General features: G+C 54.2%; 1 protein-coding gene and 1 pseudogene across 1 annotated transcript; both read right to left on the bottom strand.

Annotated features, from left to right (window-relative positions):
- Window positions 1–961: 961 nt before the first annotated feature.
- Window positions 962–17,571, bottom strand: ACCSL (1-aminocyclopropane-1-carboxylate synthase homolog (inactive) like). Its single transcript, XM_055143686.1, has 14 exons — window positions 17,161–17,571; window positions 13,948–14,007; window positions 13,218–13,288; window positions 12,441–12,510; window positions 12,161–12,227; window positions 10,575–10,672; window positions 10,262–10,339; window positions 9,724–9,824; window positions 7,743–7,832; window positions 5,498–5,543; window positions 5,243–5,384; window positions 2,841–2,983; window positions 2,410–2,563; window positions 962–1,060 (listed from the first exon to the last, which is right to left on the bottom strand). The coding sequence occupies exons 1-14, from the start codon at window positions 17,569–17,571 to the stop codon at window positions 978–980; spliced, it is 1,614 nt and encodes a 537-aa protein (XP_054999661.1). The 3' UTR covers window positions 962–977.
- Window positions 17,572–22,151: 4,580 nt separating this feature from the next.
- LOC129406320 (U1 spliceosomal RNA) lies at window positions 22,152–22,331 on the bottom strand (annotated as a pseudogene).
- Between the last annotated feature and the right edge of the window lie 1,159 nt (window positions 22,332–23,490).

The following is a 23,490-nucleotide window of genomic DNA, read 5'->3' as shown; positions in this document are numbered from 1 at the left end:
TGCTAGAAACAGGACCACCAGGAACGGGAAGAGATAGTACAGGGGCTAAGGCACTTGCCTCGCATGCAGCCACGCCCAGTGCGACCCCCAACACCACATAGGGTTCCCTGAGCACCCCAGGAGTCATTCCTTAGCACATGGCAGGAGCAACCCTGAGCACAGAGCCGTCATCTGTGGGCGCTAAAGCTCTTGCATGAATTCCAAGAAGTTGGTGCTTCCCTATGGCCCACTTCTTAGCAGCAGGGATCACACAAGCTCAGTTTCTGCAAGGGTTTTGCAAAGAATCACCCGTGTGATTGGGTTACATCTGTGCAAAATACTCAAGATGAGCACGAAGAGCCTACGCTTGTTATGCACTGTATAAAGGCTTTGGGGAAGACAGCAGACGGGGAACAACAACTGTTTGGAGGCAAACATCTGGAACCTTCCCCAGGTGTTCCCTCACTGAGACCCTGATGTGCATGAGGTGGTGGGAAGAGAATCTGGTGCACAGCCTCGCAGCCCTGGTACGTGCCCCCGCCAGGTAGGAATCGCTCTTCCCCCTCTTTCTGACACGTCCCCAGCTGCATTCTCCCGCAGCCTGCCTTGAATGTGCAAAGGACCCAGACCCCCAAAGAATATAAAGAACAGGAACCGGAAATAAGACAGGACTAGCAGTTAAGAGAATATAGGCTTTATTAGAATAGCAAATATAAATACAAACCCACCTAAGAAACCAGAGCACCCCAATACTGCTCTCGGCTATCCCTCCCCGAACCCTATAAAAACGTTACACGCTCACACTCATTCGCACACACCACGATCAAAGGCTTAAAAAAAAAAAGCATTTCTAAAAAGGACAGATGCTTCACTGGAGAAGGAGGACGGGCCAGGTGGAGCCAGCGTCACTGGCTCGTCACAGCGCCAGACCTCGGCCTCCGCCTTGTGGACTCCTGATGGGTGCCTGGGGCCAGGGGTCCCCTGGCTGGGAGCAGAGTTCACCCCCTCATGGCGTCGTCCACCAGTGTCTCTGTAAGCTCCTGCTGTTCCTCCAGGAGTGCCTGTTGCAGACGAAACAGGCCTACGGGCCCAAGATAGGGACAGAGAACAGATTAGCCAGTTGGCAGGTGACATCCAGGCCCAATGCTGCGAGTTACTCTCCTTGGGGGGTGGGATTTCCGGGTCCCGCTGCCTCTTACCCCAATGGCTTCTTTTCACATTTCAGGGTCTTAAGCATCTGCCTGCCTGATGTCTGCCAAATCCTACAGCCTCGCTAGGGCCGTGGCCTCACCCACCTTCCCTCTGCCTCTCCTGTGGCCCCAACCTGCTATCTACATTTACCCCAAAGATCTTTCTCTAACAAGAATATTTTCCACCAGCAATAGGTGCACTGGTGAAGGGATGGGTGTTTGAGCATTGTATAACTGAGACTTTAACCTGAACGCTTTGTAACTTTCCACGTGGTGAATTAATAAAAGAATTTAAAAAATAATAATATTTTCCACCAGGGGGGCTGGAGTGATAGCACAGCGGGTAGGGAGTTTGCCTTGCACATGGCCGACCCGTGTTCAATTCCCAGCATCTCATATGGTCCTCCGAGCACCGCCAGGAGTTAATTCCTGAGTGCAGAGCCAGGAGTAACCCCTGTGCATCGCCGGGTGTGACCCAAAAAGCAAAAAAAAAAGAAAAATGAATATTTTCCACCAGGGCTGGAGTGATAGCACAGCAGGGAGGGTGTTTGCCTTGCATGCGGCTAACTGGGGTTCAATCCCCGGCATCCCCTCTGGTTTCCCTAAGCACCACCAAGAGTGATTTCTGAATATAAGACTAACAGTAACCTCTGAGTATTGCCACGTGTGACCCCAAAAATCAAGTTAAAAAAAGAAAGAGCAACAACAAGAATGTTCTTCGCCACTTGCTGTTGGTGGGTAGGGCAGGATGTGCGTGTGGTGGGACATCCAGGCGTTTCCTGCTCCTCTGCCTGTCCATCTCCCATGGACGGCAAGCACCGCTTCTTATCAGCACCCCCTCCCCAAAAGGATGGGTCCCAGGCACCTGTCACTTCCTCTTTACAAAGCAGCTTCTGTTTTTTGTTTTTTTGTTTTGTTTTGGTTTTTGGGTTTTTCTTTACTTTTTTGGGTCACACCCAGCGATGCTCAGGGGTTACTCCTGGCTTTGCACTCAGGAATTACTCCTGGCGGTGCTTGGGGGACCATATGGGATGCTGGGGATCGAACCCGGGTTGACCGCATGCAAGGCAAATGCCCTACCCACTGTGCTATCACTCCGGCCCCAAAAGCAGCTTCTCTCTGGATGTGAAAGCGGGCATAGAGGGAGCAGACCTGGAGCTAGAGGCTGACAAAGGCCCTCACAGGGGGCCCCCCCAGCAGCTCTGGAGGCGGCCATGACCAGACGGTCAACCCGACTCACCCTGTTCCAGCTGGGGCAGCTTCTCTGCAAAGACGAGGCAGAACCAGCCTGGCTCTGAGCACATGCAGGCCTTGCCGGGGCACAGGATCACCTTGTGGTCCAGGAAGCGGCGATGGAGGCACAGCTCTTGCTCGAATGTACACGGGTGCAGGTACTGAGGGGACAGAGGGACAGAGGGGGGCCCTGGACCCAACAGGCAGAGGTGCCCCACAGCCCCTGAACCTCTCTTTTTAAAAAATGTTTGCTATTTGGGTCACACCTGGCAATGTACAGGGGTTACTCCTGGCTCATGCACTCAGAAATTACTCCTGGCGGTGCTCAGGGGACCATATGGGATGCTGGGAATCGAACCCGGGTCGGCCGCGTGCAAGGCAAACGCCCTACCCGCTGTGCTTTCGCTCCAGCCCCTGGGCCTCACTCTCAGAGCTCACCTTTCGCAAGTTGACCCAGATGGAGAGGCCGGAGCCTCGGCTGAGAAAGGGGATGCTCAGCCCCTGGAGGCAGGTGGTGGTGTACTTGTGAGCAGCCTGCAGCCGGTTGCGGCTGGCGGGCAGGAACACCTGGTCGATCCACTCTAGAGGGGTAGGCAGAGAGAATCACGGGTCTCGTGAAGGAGGTCTTCACTTTTAAAGGATTGGAGGGGCACACGCGTGCGGCCCCTCCGCAGCTGCACGAGCGTGAATCCAGACCCAGCTGAACCAAATTCAACATGGGCAGCTCCTTGCAGAATGTCTCCAGCCTGAGAACCAAGCCACGACCCCGTGCCCGCCCAGGAGGGAAAGGTATTTCTCTCTCTCGCCTGTCCCTTCCCGGGGATGAAGGGCGTGGGGACTGCCATATTATGACGACCACAGATGGGGTTTACAAGCTTGCAATGATCCAATATCTGGAAGAAATCTCCCTGGACTTAGTTGTTAAAGTACAGAAATCCAAAACCTCATTTCCCTTCACAACAGGTCTGACTCTAGTGGGGTCAATAATGGTGAGGATTGTGTTGAAATATTGAATGTAAGCAAAGTAAATAGAAAGTAAAGTGAAATTTATCAGTTACAAGGGGGGGGTGTGGGGGTGGTGGGATGGGAGGCGTACTGTGGTTTTTGTTTTTTTTTTTTCAGTGGTGGGATATGGGCACTGGTGAAGGGATGGTTGTTTCAGCATTGTATGACTAAGACTTAAGCCTGAAAGCATTGTAATTTTCCACATGGTGATTCAATAAAATAAAATTAAATAAATAAATAAATAAATAAAGGATTGGAGTGGGGGGTCACACCTGGCAGTGCTCCAGGCTATCCCTGGCTGTGCTCAGGAATGCCCCCTGGCCATGTTTGGGAGGTCAAGTGCGACCAGCAGCCTGCAAGGCGATCGCCTGACTGTCGCTACTTCCTCCCTGACCTTGCCAGACTGTTCTTAATCAACTGTGTCACCTCTGCTAGCTGCTTCTGCTCCTGGACAGACAGCGTCTACACCCAGCACACTCACCCCTTATCTACACCTCTGGTACAGAGACCTGGCATGGAGACATCTTCACCAATCCGCCAGTTTCGTCTGGGCTGGCACCGCTGACTCGAGGAGTTGGGGTGGCCCCCCAACGAGGGGGTGCTACTGCTGCTGTCGGCTGGGCATCAGGTAGGCACACACAGCCCTCCCTGTCTGCTAGCTGGGCTCTACACCCCCTCACCCAAGAGCTGCCCACCAAGTTAGAACCACATGGGCAGGGTGGTCGTCCTGACGCTCAGGCTCTCTGCTGTGAGAATCTTTGAGGACAGGCCCCCTTGCCCGGGAGAGTACTTCAGTACTTTTGGCTAAAGTACTCCAGTACTTCAGCTCCCCAGGTAATGCCCAGATACATCCAAGCATGAGAACTAGTATTGAGGATCTGGGCATCTATTTTTGCCATGTATCAAAGGGGGTGGAACCCTGGAGGGAAATGTCCCATGGAATGTCTCTACCCTCTCACCCCTCAGCTGAAGGGTACCCTCTCACCTCCCCAGCCTCTCAACACAACACCCAAAGCTGAAAACAACTTTTCTGAATCAGAGGATCTAATGACACGGTGACCCGTCTTGTTAGATGCCAGCATTCTATTTAAATCTTCCAGCCCGGGCTAGAGAGATAGTACAAGAGTTAAGGCAATTGCCTTGCATTCAGGCCAACTCTGGTTCGATCCCTGGAATGATTGAATGTCCTTCAAGGACAGCCAGCAGTCACTCGTGAGCAGAGCCAGAAATAGCCCCTGAGTACCAGCAAGGGTGACCCCAAAACTCTCTCCTCCTGAATAAAAATAGATCCTCCAGCCTGACCTCTGCTTCACGATAGCAGATTTAAAGGGGGCCTTAGCTACATTGGAAGCCAAGGCTTTCAAGAGTGGACGTCGCCTCTGAAGCCAGCCTTGTTCAGTCAAGAGCCAAAGAAATTGGTGAAGCCAGCACCCTGGACAGACAGCCACACCCGCTCCTCCACGTGGACAACTCTCCTTCGACCACAATTCTGGAAGATTCATTTCCCCTTCGAGTCCTGCTTGAGAAAATTTCTTTGAGATCTTGGCTTAAAGCAAGTAGGGTGGGGGGGTGGAGGAGCGAGAAAACGGACCTTCTCCTAAGGACGGATTCCTAAATCCCCCACCTTAGAGCACAATGGATTGTTTCTTCCCAGGCGAATCACAACAATTAAAGCCCATCATGCATGGCAGACCGGCACCTCGATGTCTCTCCATCCCCTCCTTCATTCCCCCGGCCCTGAGACAGGGCCTCTGAACCGAAGACACACAAGAGGCACTATCCAGAGCAGGACATCCCCCTGGCGTCACTGTCTCGCCAAGAGGGGCGCGCAGTACCTCTGTCCTGAAGCAGTCGGCTCAGCTTGTACTGAGTGATGCCCGAGAGGCCGTGGAGGAAGCCCAAGGAGCCCACAGCCGTAGCCAACTCCTGGTTGTGGGTGTACAGAGCCCCAAAGCGGAAACCAGCGATGCCAAAGTCCTAGTGGGAAGCCAAGGAGGGACCACCTGCTGTGTCTCCCTTCCGCTCTGCGTCCCCCCCCCCACACCACTCACTTCCTTCCCACTCCCCAAGGACAGAGGCTGGGGACCCACCTTGCTGGTGCTCCAGATCACGTGAGTCCTTGAGGGGTCAGGTAAACTGGAGAGGAAACAGGTCAATCAAGATTAGGGAGAAATGTTTGTGGGGCGATGACTCAAGCTTTTGGAGGAGGAAGGAAGTACACTTGGGGTCCTCCCCAGAGCCCAGGACCCCACAGGGTCTCAAAAGTTTAAGGAACCTTGGGCCCAGTTGAGACAGAAAATCAACATATCTGGGACACCTGAGGGGTGTGTGTGTGTGTGTGTGTGTGTGTGTGTGTGTGTGTGTGTGTGAGAGAGAGAGAGAGAGAGAGAGAGAGAGAGAGAGAGAGAGAGAGAGAGAGAGAGAGAGAGAGAGAGTGCTCCACCCACCCTAACAGAGCCCTGGCGGCTGAAAACGAAAAACGCAGCAAATCAGTGAGCAATGGGATGACAGTGACAGTGACATTATTGTGAACAATTTTATTAAAATTTAAAAATTTTTTAATTGGGGGGGTTAAGGACAGGAAGTCACCATAGGCATGTCCTTGGAGAAGCAGATGGGGTAGTTCCTGGGGACCCACTCTGTGAAGGCCTAGGAGGTTTCCCATGAGTTACGAGAGAACAGCCAGACAAAGAGAAAAGAACTAGAAAATAGCTAAGATACAGCTAAGCTTCAACCTTAGCTCCCTTTTATCATCTCCCTCTTTTGGGTGAGGCCACACCCGGTGGTGCTCAGGACTTACTCCTGGCTCTAGGCTCAGGGATCACCCCTGATAGTGCTCGTGGGACCCTAGGTGGTGCCAGGAATTAAACCCAGGTTGATCATGTGCAAGCAAGTGCCCTACCCACTGTAGTGTCACTCCAGCCTCTCTTTCCATGGTCTTCCTAGACAGTCACCAGCTATTTCTAGCACCCTGGCAACCATGCCCGTCCTTCCAAGGGGCATGGAAGTAGCTTAGGAGTTTTGTGACAGCAGGTCCAACGCCCCCTTTCTTGGCAGTTGGCTCATCCAAAGCAGGGCCCCACATTTCTAAACACATTTGCCGTTTCTTACCGCCTTGCCAGGCTCACACCATCCTTCCTGCCCAGCAAACCCTCCCGCCCCCCAGAGGCCTGGGGTCCTATTCCAGGGCCAGACATTGGCCTCCCAGCTCTGCCCTAATGCTCCCCTCTCCCAGTGCTCTTCTAATTAAAAAAAAAGGGGGGGGGCCGGAACGATAGCACAGCGGGTAGGGCGTTTGCCTTGCATGCGGCTGACCTGGGTTCGATCCCCGGCATCCCATATGGTCCCCCGAGCACCGCCAGGAGCAACTCCTGAGTGCAAAGCCAGGAGTAACCCCTGAGCATCGCTGGGTGTGACCCAAAAAGGAAAAAAAATTGACCCCGCTAAATGACATCTACATGAAATTAGATGTAGATGTCAATGTAGACATCTCCATTTGACATTCATGTAGAGCACAATACCTCGGGGAAAAAGTTATTGGCAAAGGGACTGGAGAGAGTGTACAGAGGGTGAGCAGACTGTCTAACATGTGGCCAACATGGGGTTAATTCACAGCTCTGCATGCAGTTCCTCTCAGCCCTGCCAGGAGTGACCCCTGAGCACTGCCAAGCGTGGACCAGACACAAAAACAAAACTGGCAAAAGAAAAAAACCAACCCCCCCCCCAAACTAGGGCTAGAGATAGTTCAATGGATTGGGCACTTGGCTTGCATGCGGCAGGCCCAGGTTTGATCCCCAGAACTCCATACAGCCCCCCACGTACTGCCAGGAGTGAAACCCTGAGCACAGAGTCAGGAGTAAACCCTGAACACCACTGGATGTGGCTCCCAAACCACTACCTCCCCCTCAGACACACATTCTGACAGACACACAGACATGCAGACAGAAACACAGACACACAGACACACAGATATGCCAATACACAGACACACAGACACACAGAGACACTGACACAGAGACACTGAAACACAGACACACAGACACACAGACACAGAGACACAGAGACACACAGACACAGAGATAGAGACACAAGACGCACACAGACGCACACAGACACACACAGACACAGACAGACACACACACACACAGACACAGACACACACAGACACACACATGAAGTTCCAATCCCAACCTGAGTGGGGCATTAGCGTGACTTCCTGCCTTGCCCTTCAATAAGGGAAGGGCAATACCTGGCACTCAGCACTGTTTCCAGCCAGTCAGATGTGGGTGCATCTGAGCTTCGCCCACAGCTGCCCTCACCTAGGGACACACTCACCGCCCGAGACTTAGAACACTGTGGAACGTGATGGACTTGTCGAACACAGACAGCAGGTAGCGCTCGTCAACGATCACGTGGAGGCTGTTCCTGCAGTGGGACAAGAGAAGAGCCAGGTTCCGCCTCTGGCCTTAGCTCTCCTCCGTGGCTTTCTGGGTAGCAAACACTCCCACTGCCCTTCCGTCATCCCGAGGGCATGGCCAGGTGGGAGGGGCTGGAAAATAGAATATACCCACAGACTCAGCTTTGTGCTGGGGGTGTACTAGCAGCGGGAATCAAGAGATACAGGTGAGGGGCTGGAGTGATAGCACAGCGGGTAGGGCGTTTGCCTTGCACGCGGCCGACCCGGGTTCGATTCCCAGCATCCCATATGGTCCCCTGAGCACCACCAGGGGTAATACCTCAGTGCAGAGCCAGGAGTAATCCTTGTGCAGAGCCAGGTGTGACCCAAAAAGCAAAAAAAAAAAAAAAAAAGAGAGAGACAGGTGACACTTATCTCCACCAGCAAGAGCAGCCAGCGGTCAGGGACGGAGAGTTCCCGGGAGTTTGGGTCTGGTGTGGTTAGGCGCTCCTGCCCACCCACGTCCCAGTGCAACAGCGGGTGTGTTTGCTGTGGGCTGAGAGCTTCTACAGGTTTAGTTATCCTCCCCACAGCCTCTGAAATTGTCCTCTGTATGGGTCTGTTGCGGGGGAGGTCACATCTGGCAGTGCTCAGGGTTGACTCCTGACTATACCCAAAGATGACGCCAGGCAGGACTTTGAGGCTCATACGTGATACAGGGGATTGAACCCCGAGTCAGCCGCATGCAAGGCAAAATCCTCTTTTACCCAGTACTCTTTGTACTATTTCTTCGGCCCCTGCAGCCGTGCTCCTATCCTCAATTCGCAAATGAAGAAACCAAGTTTGAGATAGAAAGTTAACTCCCTTGGTTAGCAGGCTCTACTGCCGGCCATCGAACTTGGTTTGGTCCGATGCTGGTGCACAGCTCACGGTTCCTTTCTCTTGGCCCCATGCACTGCCATTCACCTGCTTAGTTCTTAAGTTTGTTTTAGGAAAGAGTCGCTTTTATTTTTACCAAGAGCTCTGGTAACAAAGGAAAACGAAGATAGCTGATGTTGATGTGTCCATAGAACGAGGACAGGAAAGTTCATGGGGACACTTTCACCCCACAAACCCAGTCAGAGAGTCTGACTTCCTCAGCATTCCAGGCCAAGGCCTCTTGTGCTATTTAAGAAGTCCTGCGAAACTTCTGGCGCAGGAGCGATTATACCGCAGGTAGGGTACAGATAGGGTACAGGCCTTGCACACGGCTAACCTAGGTGTTATCTCTTGCATCCCATATGGCCCCCTGAGCCCACCAGAAGTGATCCCTGAGCACAGAGCCAAGAGTAAGGCCTGAGCACTGCCGGGTGTGCCCCCGTGCCTCAAACAACAGCAGACCTTTAGCAAATCACGATGGTGAGACTGGATTACTAGGTGTCTGTAGAAATGTAGAGAGGGATGGGACCAGAGTGATGTAGTACCACAGGTAAGGCATCGGCCTTGCACCCAGCAAGTTCAATCCCTGGCATCCCGCATGGTGCTCTGAGCACTGCCAGGAGCAATTCCTGAGTGCAGAGCCAGGAGTAAGCCCTGAGCTCCGCTGGGTGTGGCCCAAAAACCAAGAAGGAAAGGAAAAAAGGGGAAGGGGAAGGAAAAGGAAGGGAAGGGAAAGGAAGGAAAAAAAGAAAGGGAGGGAAAGGAAAAGGAAAGAAAGGAGAAAAGGAAAAAGAGAGGAAAGGAAGGACAGTAGAGTTTAACGTGGGAAGCACAGGGTGCGTCTCTCCCCTCTGCAGTTAGCTCTACCTAATTTTGTGGGGCACCAGATCAAGTAAGATTATTTCCGGTCAGTTATTTCCGGTTCTGACTCCCTGAGATGAAAATCTCCCTCCCCTCTCTTATTTTAGGGTTGGCATTCGTCTTCGGGGACAGAACTCCTACCTCTTGGCAAATTCCAGGAATTCCTGCAGGGAGTCTTGGGAATAAACGTCTCCCAGAGGGTTCTGAGGGTTGATGAGCAAAATGCCTTTGACCTTCTTCCCCTGAAAGAATCAAACAGGGGTGGGGGTGGTGGGTGGTGGAGAATGGGCACTGGCGGAGGGATGGGTACTCGATCCCTGTATGACTGAAACGTAAGCGCGGAAGTTTGTAAGTCTGTCATTGAACCCGGTGGTGATTCATTTGAATATTAAAAAAAAAAGAATCAAACATCACAGAAGGAACACGAGTCATTGCTGCTTCAAGTACAGTTGGGCTCCTGCTCCAAGTGCAGCTGCGGTGAGTTCTCGGAGCCCCAGTAGAGGAGAGGAGTCAAGGCCCAGTGGGAGACAGAAGCACCTGCCTGGGGGCGGGGGGGGGGGGGGGGAGGCCGAGCCCAGGGCTCCGTGGCCACCATCCACTGTCTTTGCTAAAAGGATATTCCGCAGGGCCGGGGGAGCCAGAATGCACCCAGCCCCCCCGAAGAGGGGCACCTCCTTACGTTCAGCTGAGCATCCCAGAGGGCTCGCTCCAGCTTGTCCACAGTGAGCCAGAACGGACGCGGGCTCTCCCCGCTGACCTGGAAGACAGTGCTCTGTGAGAGTCGCCTACCTGAGAAGCGCCGTTCCTCCTCCCCGTCAGCTCCGGACAACCCTTTACCTGCCCCAGGTACGCACTCCTCAGCCTCCTGTCTCTGCCCTTGGCCCGCCACCGTGCAGAGCGGACAGGGGCAAGGGCTCTGCCGACCTCCCAATGGGCCAAAAGAAAATTCCATTGCTCCCGTGGGCAGAGTGGGGCCGGGCCCCCGTACTGACCTCACTGTCCAGGTGCACGGGGATCAGGTTGACTTTGGTGTACAGGCGGGCAGTCAAGGCGAAGGGGCCGTAGAAAGGGGTGGGGGTCAGAATGGCCTCTGGGGGTACCGAGAGACAAAGCTGTCAGTGCAGGGGTTCAGGCAGAACCCACCCGCCAGTGACCCTCCCCCTCCTACGCCAGTAGCAAAGCCACAGGCTGACTGGGTGAGGTCAGCCCCATCTCTCCTACTTTGGGGGAGGGTGTTGGTGCCTTTGGGCTTGGTTGTTCTCGAAGTTACTCTCTATGTGGCGGAACAATCCAGATTTATTTTATTTTATTTTATTTTTTTGCTTTTTGGGTCACACCCATTGATGCACAGCAGTTACTCCTGGCTCTGCGCCCAGGAATTACTCCCAGCGGTGCTTGGGGGACCATATGGGATGCTGGGAATTGAACCCAGGTCTGCCACATGCAAGGCAAATGCCCTACCCGCTGTGCTATCGCTCTAGCCCCAATCCAGATTCCTTAGGGACGCACTAGCAAGGGGGCGGGCACTGTGGTGAGTCTGGAATCTAGGACATGTGTCCCGTGGGCCTGTCAGCTGGTGCGTGACACTGGGTCACAGTCTCTGGAGGGTTCTGCCTCCACACAGCTCAGTGAACTGACCAAGCCCCCACCCCTTCAGGCGCCCCCGACAGCCGCTGCTCCCCAGCCGGCCAGAGCTCCCGAGTGCTCTGAGACGCATGTGTGGGTAGGGGCGAGAGGGAGATAAAGGTGCCGGGAGACAGAGCAGCCCTTAGGGTGCAAGCACCAGACCTGGGTTCGATTCCCAGTACCACTCTGAGCATGGCGGGGTACAGCCCCCAGCACCACCAGGGTGACCCCGTGAACCCCCAGCACTGCAGGGCCCAAGCAGCACCACGTCCTCGAACCCTCATGCTGAACTGATGATCCAGTCGGCCTAGGGTCCCCGGTGGGGTGCCCCAGGTTTCCTGAGCTTTGGGGACACCCAACCAAGAAGACCAAGAACTGGTCTCGCAGCCTTATTTTGGTCTAGAACTGCTTTGCCCTATTTTTTGGATGAAAAGGAGGGGCCATATAGCACCTATATGTGGTATAGGTGCTCCTATACCATCACATCAGTGCTCCTCAAGCTTTTTCCAGGCGTGGGCCATATCCCAACCCCATGCCATCGGTGGCCCCGGAGTCTCACGCTGTGCCCCCTACTTATGCAGCTGTCACCTGTGGCCCCCTTGGAACATCCAGGCGCAGCTGTATGACCCCCGGTTGAGAAACACGTGGTAGAAACCAGTTTGCCGGGGCTCTACGCGGTGGTGCCCCAGAACCCAGCTGAGAACCAGGAGGCTGTCCCGTGCCAATTGGTGCCGGCGCTCGTCACGTGACCCAAAGGCAGACTCAGACCCCACTGTCTCCTGACAGCGATGTACAAAAATGCCCGAGAATGGGGCTGGAGTGATAGCACATCGGGTAGGGCAAAAAAAAATAAAATAAAAGTCTGAGAATGTGGGAGTCCAGGATGGCACTCAGTGGGATGGTCCTTGTGGATGCCTCCCCCCGGCCCAGGCCTCCCCTGCCCTCGACTCACCTCCTGGGTCGCACAGAACCATGGCCAGTGCAGAGAAGACGGCGCTGCTGCCGTTCAGAACCACCACCTGCACGTCACAGGAGGCGGAAGTTGAAATCCCACCCCCAGGAGAACAACTGGGTGGCAGTGCCCCCGTGTTCCCCCCACCCTGGAGTGCAGGACAGCCGGGATCCAGTGGCCTTCACCCTGGCTTGGCCCCGAGGGACTCCAGGAGTTCTTCCTGAACCTTCTAGAATACAGTGCACTCCTTACCGGAAGTCAGCCCTCCACCCTGACTCACATTTTCCGGGTCCAGCGGGGCATGGGACTTGCAGTAGTGGGTCAGGAACCGGGCCACTTCCTCCCGCAGGCTGTCGACAGAGCCAGAGAGTCCATTCTCAGCCCGGGGCCCCCTTCCTCGCCCAGAATCATCTAGACTCCGACCTTGCCAGAGGACGGGGCTCTCCAACCCCTGTCCTGACGAGGCTGCAGCTCTCGATGGCCAGCGAGGGTTTGAGCCCTCCGGAGGGCAGAGCCACACCATCTGTGCTACCCCAGGCTGCCTCCTGAGGATGGTTTGCTCTAGGAATGTTCTAGAACTCGTTACCCAAAGAACTAGGAGCTAGGATTGGAGAGGGTATAACAGGTAAGGCACTCACTTGTCTTGCGTGTGGCCAACCCAGGTTTGATCCCCGTAGCCACATCTGGTATTCCCAAGGACTACCAGGAGTGACCCCTGAGCATAGCAGGCAAAATCTCTCTTGCCTGCTGAGATAATAATAATAATAATAATAATAATAATAATAATATTATTATTATTATTATTATTAATGCACTGTAGCACTGTTGTCTCATTGTTCACCATTTGCTTGAGCAGGCACCAGTAATGTCTCCATGGTGAGACTTGTTACTGTTTTGGCATATCTAATAATAATAATAATAATAACAACAACAATAATAATAATTAATTAAAAAGAGTTCCACCAGAAATAGGGAGGTGGCTAACAAGGAATCTTTCCCCAGATGAAGCCAGGTGCATGGGGCCCAGGAGACCGGGTGTGGGGGGGTTGAGCCTCACAATGGGTGGCCTCTCCTGTCGGGGTACTGCAGCAAGGGGTCCTCAATGAGGTCCATGTCCTTCCGTCTCAGCTGTTGAAAAAAAAGAGCGTGAGTGAGACAGCCAGACCCGGGCTTCCTCCTGCTCCAAAGGTACGTGTTTGCCATATCTGTCCTCCGACACAGCATCTTCTGGAAGGGGAGAGGGTACCCACGGCGCCTTTATGAAGAACTTCTTCACAGAGGCTCATGAATGATGACCCAAGGCTTCCTCTTATGGGCTATACCAGTTCCAGTATACCTGTTCCAGTATACCAGCTCCAGTATACCAGCTCCAGTATACCAGCTCCAGTATACCAGCTCCAGTATACCAGCTCCAATATACCAGCTCCAATATACCAGCTCCAATATACCAGCTCCAGTATACCAGCTCCAGTATACCAGCTCCAGTATACCAGCTCCAGTATACCAGCTCCAGTATACCAGCTCCAGTATACAAGCTCCAGTATACAAGTTCCAGTATACAAGTTCCAGTATTCACCAGCAGCATCTAGTGACCTCCCCAGCCCCGCCTTGGGCTAGTGATTCATGTGGCCACCATTTTCTGGGCCAGAGGACACCTCCAGACAGAGAAGCTATTCTAGAAGCTGCTTCCCCATCCCCCAGCTCACTCCTGGCTCTACCACAAGCAAAAGAACTCCCACGGGATCCGGGCCAGGGCCGGGAGCACCCCAGCTCGAGATTTCACTCACTCTCTTGGTCACCAGATCGGAGCAGAGCTTGTTCTCGCAGACACCCAGGTTAATGAAGCCCTGGAAAGGGAAGGAAGCGGAGGTCAGCCCTCCAGCCCTTCCTTGTGGGGTAACGCAGGAGGGCCAGGCGTGGAAAATGCAGATCCTCGGCTCCTGGAGGCAGTCAACCCAGGACGAGAAGCCGTCCTGCGAACCCCCACTGTCTAACAGCTTGCAAGGCCCTCCCTCCAGGGCCACGTAGATTACGGACCAGCGGAGTCACCGAGTTCCCACACCCTAGACGCTACACCAGCTCCTTCATGTGACTCGCCGTGGTTCTCTCAAGCCCTGAGCAACACATTCCCATTATGAACCCTGGTAGAAAGGAGCAAGAGAGCTTCGGAACAAGCAGAATTTTCCCGCCCAATCGGAGCCCAGAGGAGGGGAGGGTTAACTCCCACAGGTCTCTCTCGTCCCCAGCTGTGTTTTGCCTGCCCCCTTCCCTTCCCTCCGCGGGTGCTGCCCTGGCAAGAGGGTGCACACACGGTGGGTCATGTGGTTCGCCTGGGGCTGCACCCTCGGCCACAGTGCTCAGGTGTCCCCTTACCAGGGATGTATTCAACAGCCGGGGTGTTCTCTCTCCTTCCTCTCCCTCTGCCTCTGTCCTTCCTCTTCCTCTCCCTCCCCCTTTGTCCTTCCTCTTCCTCTCCCTCCCCCTCTGTCCTTCCTCTTCCTCTCCCTCCCCCTTTGTCCTTCCTCTTCCTCTCCCTCCCCCTCTGTCCTTCCTCTTCCTCTCCCTCCCCCTTTGTCCTAACTCTTCCTCTCTCTCCCCCTCTGTCCTTCCTCTTCCTCTCCCTCCCCCTCTGTCCTTCCTCTTCCTCTCCCTCCCCCTCTGTCCTTCCTCTTCCTCTCCCTCCCCCTCTGTCCTTCCTCCCCCTCTCCCTCCCCCTCTCTCCTTCCTCCCCTTCCTCTCCCCCTCTCCCCCTTCCCTCTCCCCCTTCCCTCTCCCTCTCCCTCCCTCCCTCTCCCTCCTTCCCTCCTCTCCCCTCTCCCCCTCCTCCTCCTCTCCCCCTCTCCCCCCTCTCCCCCTGTCCCTCCTCTCCCCCCTCTCCCCCCTCTCTCTCCTTTCCCTCCTTTCCCTCCTCTCCCCCCTCCCTCCTCTTCCTCTCCCCCTCTCCCTCCTCTTCCTTTTCCTCTTCCTCCCCTTCCCTTTCCTCTCCCTCTCTCTTCTCTCCCTCTCTCCCCCCTCCTCTGGAGTCACATGCCTGAAGGTGGAGCTGCCTCATCTCTGTGGCCACACATGTTGGGAGCAGTGCTCCCACATACCTGGCTGAGGGGGCTTGGAGCACCCGTGATCCCAGGCAGCAGAAAAGCCAGGATTCTGCTCACCAAGGATCCAACTCAAGGCCCCGCTGGTGCTTGAGACACCGAGCCATGATCTCCCAGGTGCCCATTATCTCTTATCTGTGTGGGGGCCACACTCAGCAGTGCGCAGGGGCTACTCTTGGCTCTGCATTCAGAAACCACTTCTGGCAGTGCTCAGGAGGGGGAAGGGATGCCAGGAATCAAACCTGGGTCAGCCGCATGCAAGGTGAAGGCCCTGTTCCCTGGGTAATTTTCTCCGGTCCCCCATCTCTATTTCCACCCCCCTGAAGGGCCTTTAAGAATGTGACTGGGGGGGAGGACAGTGGGAGCCGACTCACCTGGGCCGCAGAGACACAGAAGCCACTGAGCACACATCACCCATCACCTGGCAGCCTCGTAACTGACAAGGCCCTTTGATTCCACCAGAGCAGTTGTTTCTATTTACCAAGCCAACTAACTATCACACACGTTTGGTGGTACGGTCTGAGCAATGGGCCATCCAAGTGAGAGCCACCAGCTGTACACTCTGCCCCAGGACAGGCAGATGTCGAGTCACTCCTACCTGTGGCACGTGCCAGTCAACATGTTAGGGGCCAGAGCCATAGCACAGAGGGGAGGGCATTTGCCTTGCACGCGGCCGACCTGGGCTCGATCCCTGGCATCCCATCTGATTCCCCAAGCACTGCCAGGAATAATTCCTGAGTGCAGAGCCAGGAGTAACCCCCTGAGCATCGCTGGGTGCGACCCAAAAAAGCCAAAAGAGAAAAGAAAAATACGTTAATGGGCACAGAAGAAGGGAAGGTCTGGCCGGGCTGTTCCCAGCCTTTGGGGACAGACTGCTAGGGACTTCCTTCTGGAAGCTTCCCTTGCTCCCTGTCAGGATCACACCCAAACAGTATCTACAGCCCTCACCCACGCACACCTCTGAGGAAATGCCTGGCCTCATCACACCCAGCCCTTCCCACTAGAAGCTTCCGGACCTCCTACGGGCCAGGTGAGTCGTCAGGTTGAGACTCCTTCCAGGCCAGGTCTTCTCCGAGAGCTTTCAGAAACACCTGCCAGGTCGGTGACATTCACCAGTCACCGGGAGAGTCCTGGGAGACCCGGAGGGTCCTGGGAGCCCCCGTGGGTAAGAGCAGGGGCTGAGGGGGCAGCATGTGGGGTTGGAGGTATAAGGGGGAGACTTCAGGCCTGGACCCATCTGACCCCTTGGTTCTGGGGTTCCTGCTCTGTAAGGAGGCAACCCCCAGGGCCAGAGCAAGAGGACAGCGGCGAGGGCGCTTACTTTGCACGTGCCCAACCTGGGTTCGATCCTAGGCATCCCCTATGGTCCCCTGAACCTATTCTGGATTCCGGATTGCAGAGGCAGGAGTAACCCCTGAGCCATCTTTGTGTGTGACCCATAAAGCCAAAACATTTTTTTTCATATATTTATTTATTTATTTATTTATTTATTTATTTATTTGCTTTTTGAGTCACACCCAGCAATGCACAGGGGTTACCTCCTGGCTTTGCACTCAGGAATTACTCCTGGCAGTGCCCAGGGGACCATATGGGATGCTGGGAATCGAACCCGGGTCAGCCGCGTGCAAGGCAAACGCCCTCCCTGCTGTGCTATTGCTCCAGCCCTGTTTTTGCTTTTTGGGTCACACCCAGCGATGCACAGGGGTTACTCCTGGTTCATGCACTCAAGAATTACTCCTGGCGGTGCTCAGGGGACCATATGGGATGCTGGGAATCGAACCCGGGTCAGCCGCGTGCAAGGCAAACGCCCTACCTGCTGTGCTATTGCTCCAGCCCTCAAGCCAAAGCATTTTAAAAGGCACCCTCCCATCACACCACGGGGCGCCCACCCTCTGCCGCCCTCACCAAGGGGTTCTCGTCTTTGTGAAACTTGTCTGCTAGGTAGGACGTGAGATCCTGGAAGCTGGAGCTGAGCGATGTCATGATGTCGTTCCCCCGATTGGACAGCTCGGGGCTGACAAACGTCACACGCAGGGAGCCCGGCGGGTGCTGGAGCTGGTCCTGGGCAGTGGCCCCCGCAGCCCTTGGGGCGCACGGGGGAGCCGCGGGGGGCCGGCTGGCCGCCCCAGACTGCAGGAGGGTGGTCACTCTGTGCATCAGGTGACTCAGGTTGGCGTCCTGCTCCTCTGCTGGCACGGGCCTCTGGGGTTGGACCAGCAGGTCGACGCGGTCCCTGATGGCCCTCTGCAGCTGCAGAAGCGCCTCGAGCAGCTGCGTGTATGCACTCCGCACGCTCAGCTCCCGGCCCCTCGCCATGCCGGGGTCACCGGAAGGGAGACTCATCGTGAGGGGTGTGTCCTGGCCTCTGCAGGCTGGCTGGAATCTGCAGAGAGAGAGAGAGAGAGAGAGAGAGATAGAGATAGATAGATAGATAGATAGATAGATAGAGAGAGAGAGAGAGAGAGAGAGAGAACCCCTGGGGTGCGGCAAAGGCAGCCCTCTTCTCAGGCTGGTCCCTGAGGTCTCTCCACTCTGGGCCTGAGGCCTGATCGCAGCTCAGAGGCCCCGAGCCCAGACTAACGAGGGCCCCGAACTGAAGGTAGCCTGGCCACGGGCTCTGGGTACCTGGGGCCTCTGCTGGCGTGGAGCGGGGGGAGTCCTGCTCTGCTGAGCCCTGCCCGAACATCATCACAGCAAGCCCTGCAGCACAGGATGCTGGCTAAGGAAATGGATTCTGGGGTCAGAGTGATAGTACGACCGGTAAGGCGCTTGCCTTGCACATGTCTGACCAGTTAAATCCTTGGCACCCCATATAGTCCCCTGAGCCCTGTCAGGAGTGATCCCCAAGTGCAGAGCTAGGAGTAAGCCCTGAGCACTGCAAGGTGTAGCCTCAAAACAGAAGAAGGAGGAGGAGAAAGAGGAAGAAGAGGAGGAAGAGAAGGAGGAAGAGGAGGAGGAGGAGGAGGAGGAGGAAGAGGAAGAGAAGGAGGAAGAGGAGGAGGAAGAGGAGGAGGAGGAAGAGAAGGAGGAAGAGGAGGAGGAAGAGGAGGAGGAGGAAGAGGAGGAGGAAGAAGAGGAGGAGGAAGAAGAGGAGGAGGAAGAGGAGGAGGAAGAAGAGGAGGAGGAAGAAGAGGAGGAGGAAGAAGAGGAGGAGGAAGAGGAAGAGAAGGAGGAAGAGGAGAAGGAGGAAGAGGAGGAGGAGGAAGAGGAGAGGAGGAAGAGGAGGAGGAGGAAGAGGAGGAGGAAGAGGAAGAGGAGGAGAAGGAAGAAGAGGAGGAGGAAGAGGAAGAGGAGGAGGAAGAGGAGAAAGAGGAGGAAGAAGAGGAGAAAGAGGAGGAGAAAGAGGAGGAGAAAGAGGAGGAGGAAGAGGAGGAGGAAGAGGAGGAGGAAGAGGAAGGAGAGAAGAAAGAAGAGGAAGAGGAGGAGAAAGAGGAGGAGGAGGAAGAAAAACAAGAAGACAGATTCTGAGAGGGAGAGGACAGGGGTTCAGGTATCCACCTTGTTTAAAAGAGACCTAGGTTCCATCCCCGGCACCACCTACGCCCCCCACCCTCACGCACTGCCAGGAGCGATCACTAATCACCAGTTAAACTCATGTCCAGGAGTCAGCCCTGAGCATCTTTATGTGTGGCCCAAACCATGCACCCCCCCATCCCCCAAATAATATTAAAATTTAAAAAGAAAAAAAATAGATTCTGCTGCTTTAAGCCAAGCTTGAGGAGCCAGAGTGATAGTAGAGCAGGTAGGGCACTTGCCTTGAATGCAGCAGACCCGGGTTTGAGCCCCAACACCCCTCTGGTCCCCTGAGCCCACTAGGAGTAATCCCTGAACACCACCAGATGTGGCCCCAAAACAAAACAAAACAAAATATCCAAGTCTGGAGTACAGCATCCTGGCAGAAGGCGGGTTTCCTATTCTAGGACACAACCCAGCCTGCCCCCGTTTTTGTAGGTCACAGTTTTGCTGGAACACGAGTCACGTACGTTTATACAGTGTCCACGGCAGCTTCTCCCTAAAACACAGGCTGACCCGGGCCACCTGATCTGGCCCACGAGCTACATCCCAGGGGACGTCTCACAGATAAAGTTTGTCAGCCCCCAGCCTAGAACAGGAGCTCTTCATTCCACCTACTGCTCCGTGAGCCGGCCGGGACAGACTCTCAAAGGCTGAGCCTAAGTCGCTCAGACACTCCCTACGAGCCCATTCAACCTGCCCATCCCACCAGCTACCCCGGGTTCCCATTACCAGAAAGCGAGAGAGTTAGAGCCATTGTGTGTGTGGTGGGAAGAGGGGGTGTGTTTGTTTTTGTTTGGGGGCCACCCTGACGATGCTCAGGGCAGAGTCCTGGCGCTGTGCTCAGGGATCACTCCTGGTGGGCTTGGGGGGCGCTATATGACATGCTGGGGACCAAACCCAGGTCGGCCCTGTGCAAGGCAAATGCCCTACCTGCTGTATGATCGCTCTAGTCCCTGAACCCATTGTTCTCAAATATTCACCAGAATCCTCTTGGCGGACTAGTGAGGACCAGTGGTGGTCCATCCTGGTCCATCACCAGGCTTCAATCTGATGGGGCTTGGGGACGCAGAATCTTAGTCCCATTGGTCGGAGTTCTGGTACACCGGGGAGGGCTCTTGTCTTGCATGCTGCTGACCTGAGAGTTCCATCTCCAGCATCCCGTATAATCCCCCCCGAGCCTGTCAGTAGTGATCCTGAGTCAAAGCTAGGAGCAACCCCTGGTTACTGATTGACATCAGGATCAAATAGGAGAAATGAACATCATATTAAATAGGAGAAAATACATGCACTAGGTATGTGTATATATATATATTTGCATATATATTTATTTATATAGCATGGAGTTGATATCCATACGTACGTAACTCCTACAACACTCAATAACAATACAATTTTTTTTTTGTTTTTGTTTTTGGGTCACACCCGGCGATGCACAGGGGTTACTCCTGGCTCTTCACTCAGGAATTACCCCTGGCGGTGCTCAGGGGACCATATGGGACGCTGAGATTAGAACCCGGGTCGGCCGCGTGCAAGGCAAACGCCCTACCCGCTGTGCTATCAGCTCCAGCCCCCAATAACAATACAACTTTTCCCAAGATTTTTTAAATTGAATCACTGTGAGATAGATCTTTACAAAACTGTTCATAATTAGGTTTCAGTCATACAGAGTTTCAACACTCATCCCTCCACCAGTGTACATTTCCCAGCATCGGGCCAGAGAGATAGTACAGTGGGTAGGGTGTTTTCCTTGCATACAGCCAACCTGGGTTCGATCCCTGGCATCCCATAGGGTCCCACAAGCATCGCCAGGAGTAATTTCTGAGTGCAGTGCCAGGAATAATCCCTGAGCATCACTGGGTATGATCCAAAAAGAAAAAAACAAACACATTTCCCAGCATCAATGTCCCCATCAGGTATGGCCCCCAAACAAAACAAATAACTAGAATTTCAGTTCTAACATGTTTCTAGGACTGTATTCTGAGAACCTCTGATAATTCATCCTTTCACCTGAAGTCAAAAATACTAAATCTGGGGGCTGGAGCGATAGCACAGCAGGTAGGGCATTTGCCTTGCACGCGGCCGACCTGGGTTTGAATCCCAGCATCCCATATGGTCCCCTGAGCACCGCCAGGAGTAATTCCTGAGTGTAGAACCAGGAGTAACCCCTGTGCATCACCGGGTGTGACTCAAAAAGCAAAACAAAACAAAACAAAAAAACAACCCTAAATCCAAGATACACCCGTACTTAGAGAATAACCAAAACAAAGTGTAAAAAGTCACAGGGCATAAAACCTGAGGTCCAACAGCTGTTCCCGTTCGTCATAAGCCAAGTCTCACCTCCCCATTCACTGACAAGGGCCCAGAAACTCCAGATTTAGTGCTCTGCCGCCAAATGCCTTACTTTCATCTAAGCAACAATTTGAGGCCCAGTTGGCTCCCAGGCCTTCTGAGCACTGCTTTTATACCTTTGTGCCAAAGGGCATAAAAAAAACTCATCTATGCAGGAAAACTGCATACAAAGACAGTGAACTACGAACTCTCACGTTAGGAAAGATGAGTTTGGCGCACAAGTCTTTGAAAGAAACAGGACCACAGCAACCCCATTTTGGAAAGCCAGGCCCCATTTTGTGCCTCAGGGTCATGAGTCTACAACCTAGTAAGGAAAACATGCCAGATCCCAAGGGCATGGACAGAAACGCCCAGACATCTGACCACAGATAACAGGGATGATTCAAGTAAATATAACAAGATGTGTTAGCTGCTCTGTTTCGCTTCTGGGCCCTCTGCTGGTTTGCTCCAGGCCATGGCAGGGGGCACCCGGGCACGCAGGCAGGAGGGCACAGGGCTGCAAAACCTCTCCCGAAGGGCCACTGGAGTTCCAAGTCTCTTAGGCTTGTAAACCCTCAGCGCTGAGTCCCTTGTCTGAGTGCCTCCAGCACTAAAACCCTCGTCTGAGTGCCCTTAGCACTGAATACCTTGTTTGAGTGTGCTTTGGTGTGTGAATAAAACCTTGAAATATCTGTCCTGTGCCTATGTGTCTCAGTCCGTGGCTGAGCTCAGGCTTACGGCCACTTAACAGCCTTAACCCACCTGTTTTGTTGTGGTGGTGGTTTATGTCTGTGGAGAGGCCATCCCCAGCTGTGTTCAGGGTTCACTCCTGGATCTGCACTCAGAGATCAGCCCTGGCACAGCTGGGGAGACCACACCGGGTGCCAGCATCAAACCAAGATCAGCCGTGTGCAAGGCAAGTGCCCTACCGTCTGTAGCATCACTCCTGCCCTCCAACCCAGCCCATTGGGGCCTCTTCTTGGAAGGGTACAGGAACCCTCAACATGTAACACTTACTTTTGGGGGGGGGCTCCATAACTTTATTTTTCTTATAGGGGAGAGCACAAATGCAGTCCCTCACTACCACAAATCATACAGCCGAATTTCCCACCTTTGGGGAAGTTGCGGGAGTCGGCACATCCCGAGAGCAACGGATAAGCCTCACGCTGGGAAAACCGCCTTCGTGGACCACCATCACGAAGATCAAAGTATCTCCCCTGCCAGGGAAGGATCGCTACTTTTCGTAGGTGTCTCCGCCACACGGCCAAGCCAGCCCTCATCCCTTTATCTTGGTTTCTACTCACGTCTTTGCAGGCAAAAATCCAGTGGAAACTTCCTCCCACTTCTTCCTAAGCTGGTTTACGGTGCTGGGCCTGAGTGCTCTGCTTTTAAGTACAACAGCTAATAACTTCCACCTTTTCCCTTTCAAGGGGCCTGGGGGTTCCCCCAGGTGCTCCATATCTCTTAAAAAATATAGGGCCCCTACGCCCTACATTGGCAGAAGCATTCATTGACTCATCTGTGGAGGGACGTGCCATCACCTGGGCTGTGTATAGAGAGACGGGTACTGGGGGCGGGGGGAGGGGGGAGGAGAGGGAAGGAGAAGGAATGACAGGACCTGGGGCCCCACCAGATATGAGCTTAAGGTCATAGAAGCAATTCAAACTCTTACCCCAAATCAGAGCACACGCAGAGTAATAAAGGGCAAAGGAGCTATTTGCCTTTGGTTGCGGGGCTATGACCAAGAGCTGGAGAGGGAGCAGAGGTTCAGTCTTTGGAGAACAGGAAGCGCAACTTGATAAGGAAGCAATCAGAGTGGTCAGTAAGGGGGGGCTAGTCCCAACCCTCCCCCACAACCCTGTGTGCCCACGGGCAGCCCACCCAGCCTTTCTGGCCTTCACTCTCTCCCCGGTTAGTTGGGAAGTCATGTTTGAGATGCTTCTTAAGTCCGAAGACCTATGCTTGGCCCGTGAAGGAGCTTGTGAAGTTTGTGAATAAATGAGTGGACCAGGGGATGAGTGGCTGGCTGGCTGGCTGGGTGGATGATGGGTTCAGACAGGTGGGTGGACGAGGGAAAGAAGACAGATGAGTACGGGGATGGACAGATGGATGGATGGATGATGGGGTTCAGATGAGTGGGTAGGAGACAGATGGTAGGTGGATGGACAGATGGATGGGTGGGTGGATGGACGGTGGATGGGGGTATGATGGGTGTTTGGGTGGGTTGGGGGAATGAGTGGGTAGATAGATGATAGACGGTATGGATGAGTGGAGGGGGGATGGGTAGTGCGAGGATGAATGGATGGGTGGTTGGGTAGAGGGATGGATGGTGAATGGGGTGGATGATGGACGGGTGGGTGGATGAACACATGGGTAGATGGATGAGTGAAT

The sequence above is a fragment of the Sorex araneus genome, chromosome 6, assembly GCF_027595985.1.
Source record: "Sorex araneus isolate mSorAra2 chromosome 6, mSorAra2.pri, whole genome shotgun sequence".
NCBI lineage: Eukaryota > Metazoa > Chordata > Mammalia > Eulipotyphla > Soricidae > Sorex > Sorex araneus.
This window is presented reverse-complemented; position numbering and strand designations above follow the sequence as displayed.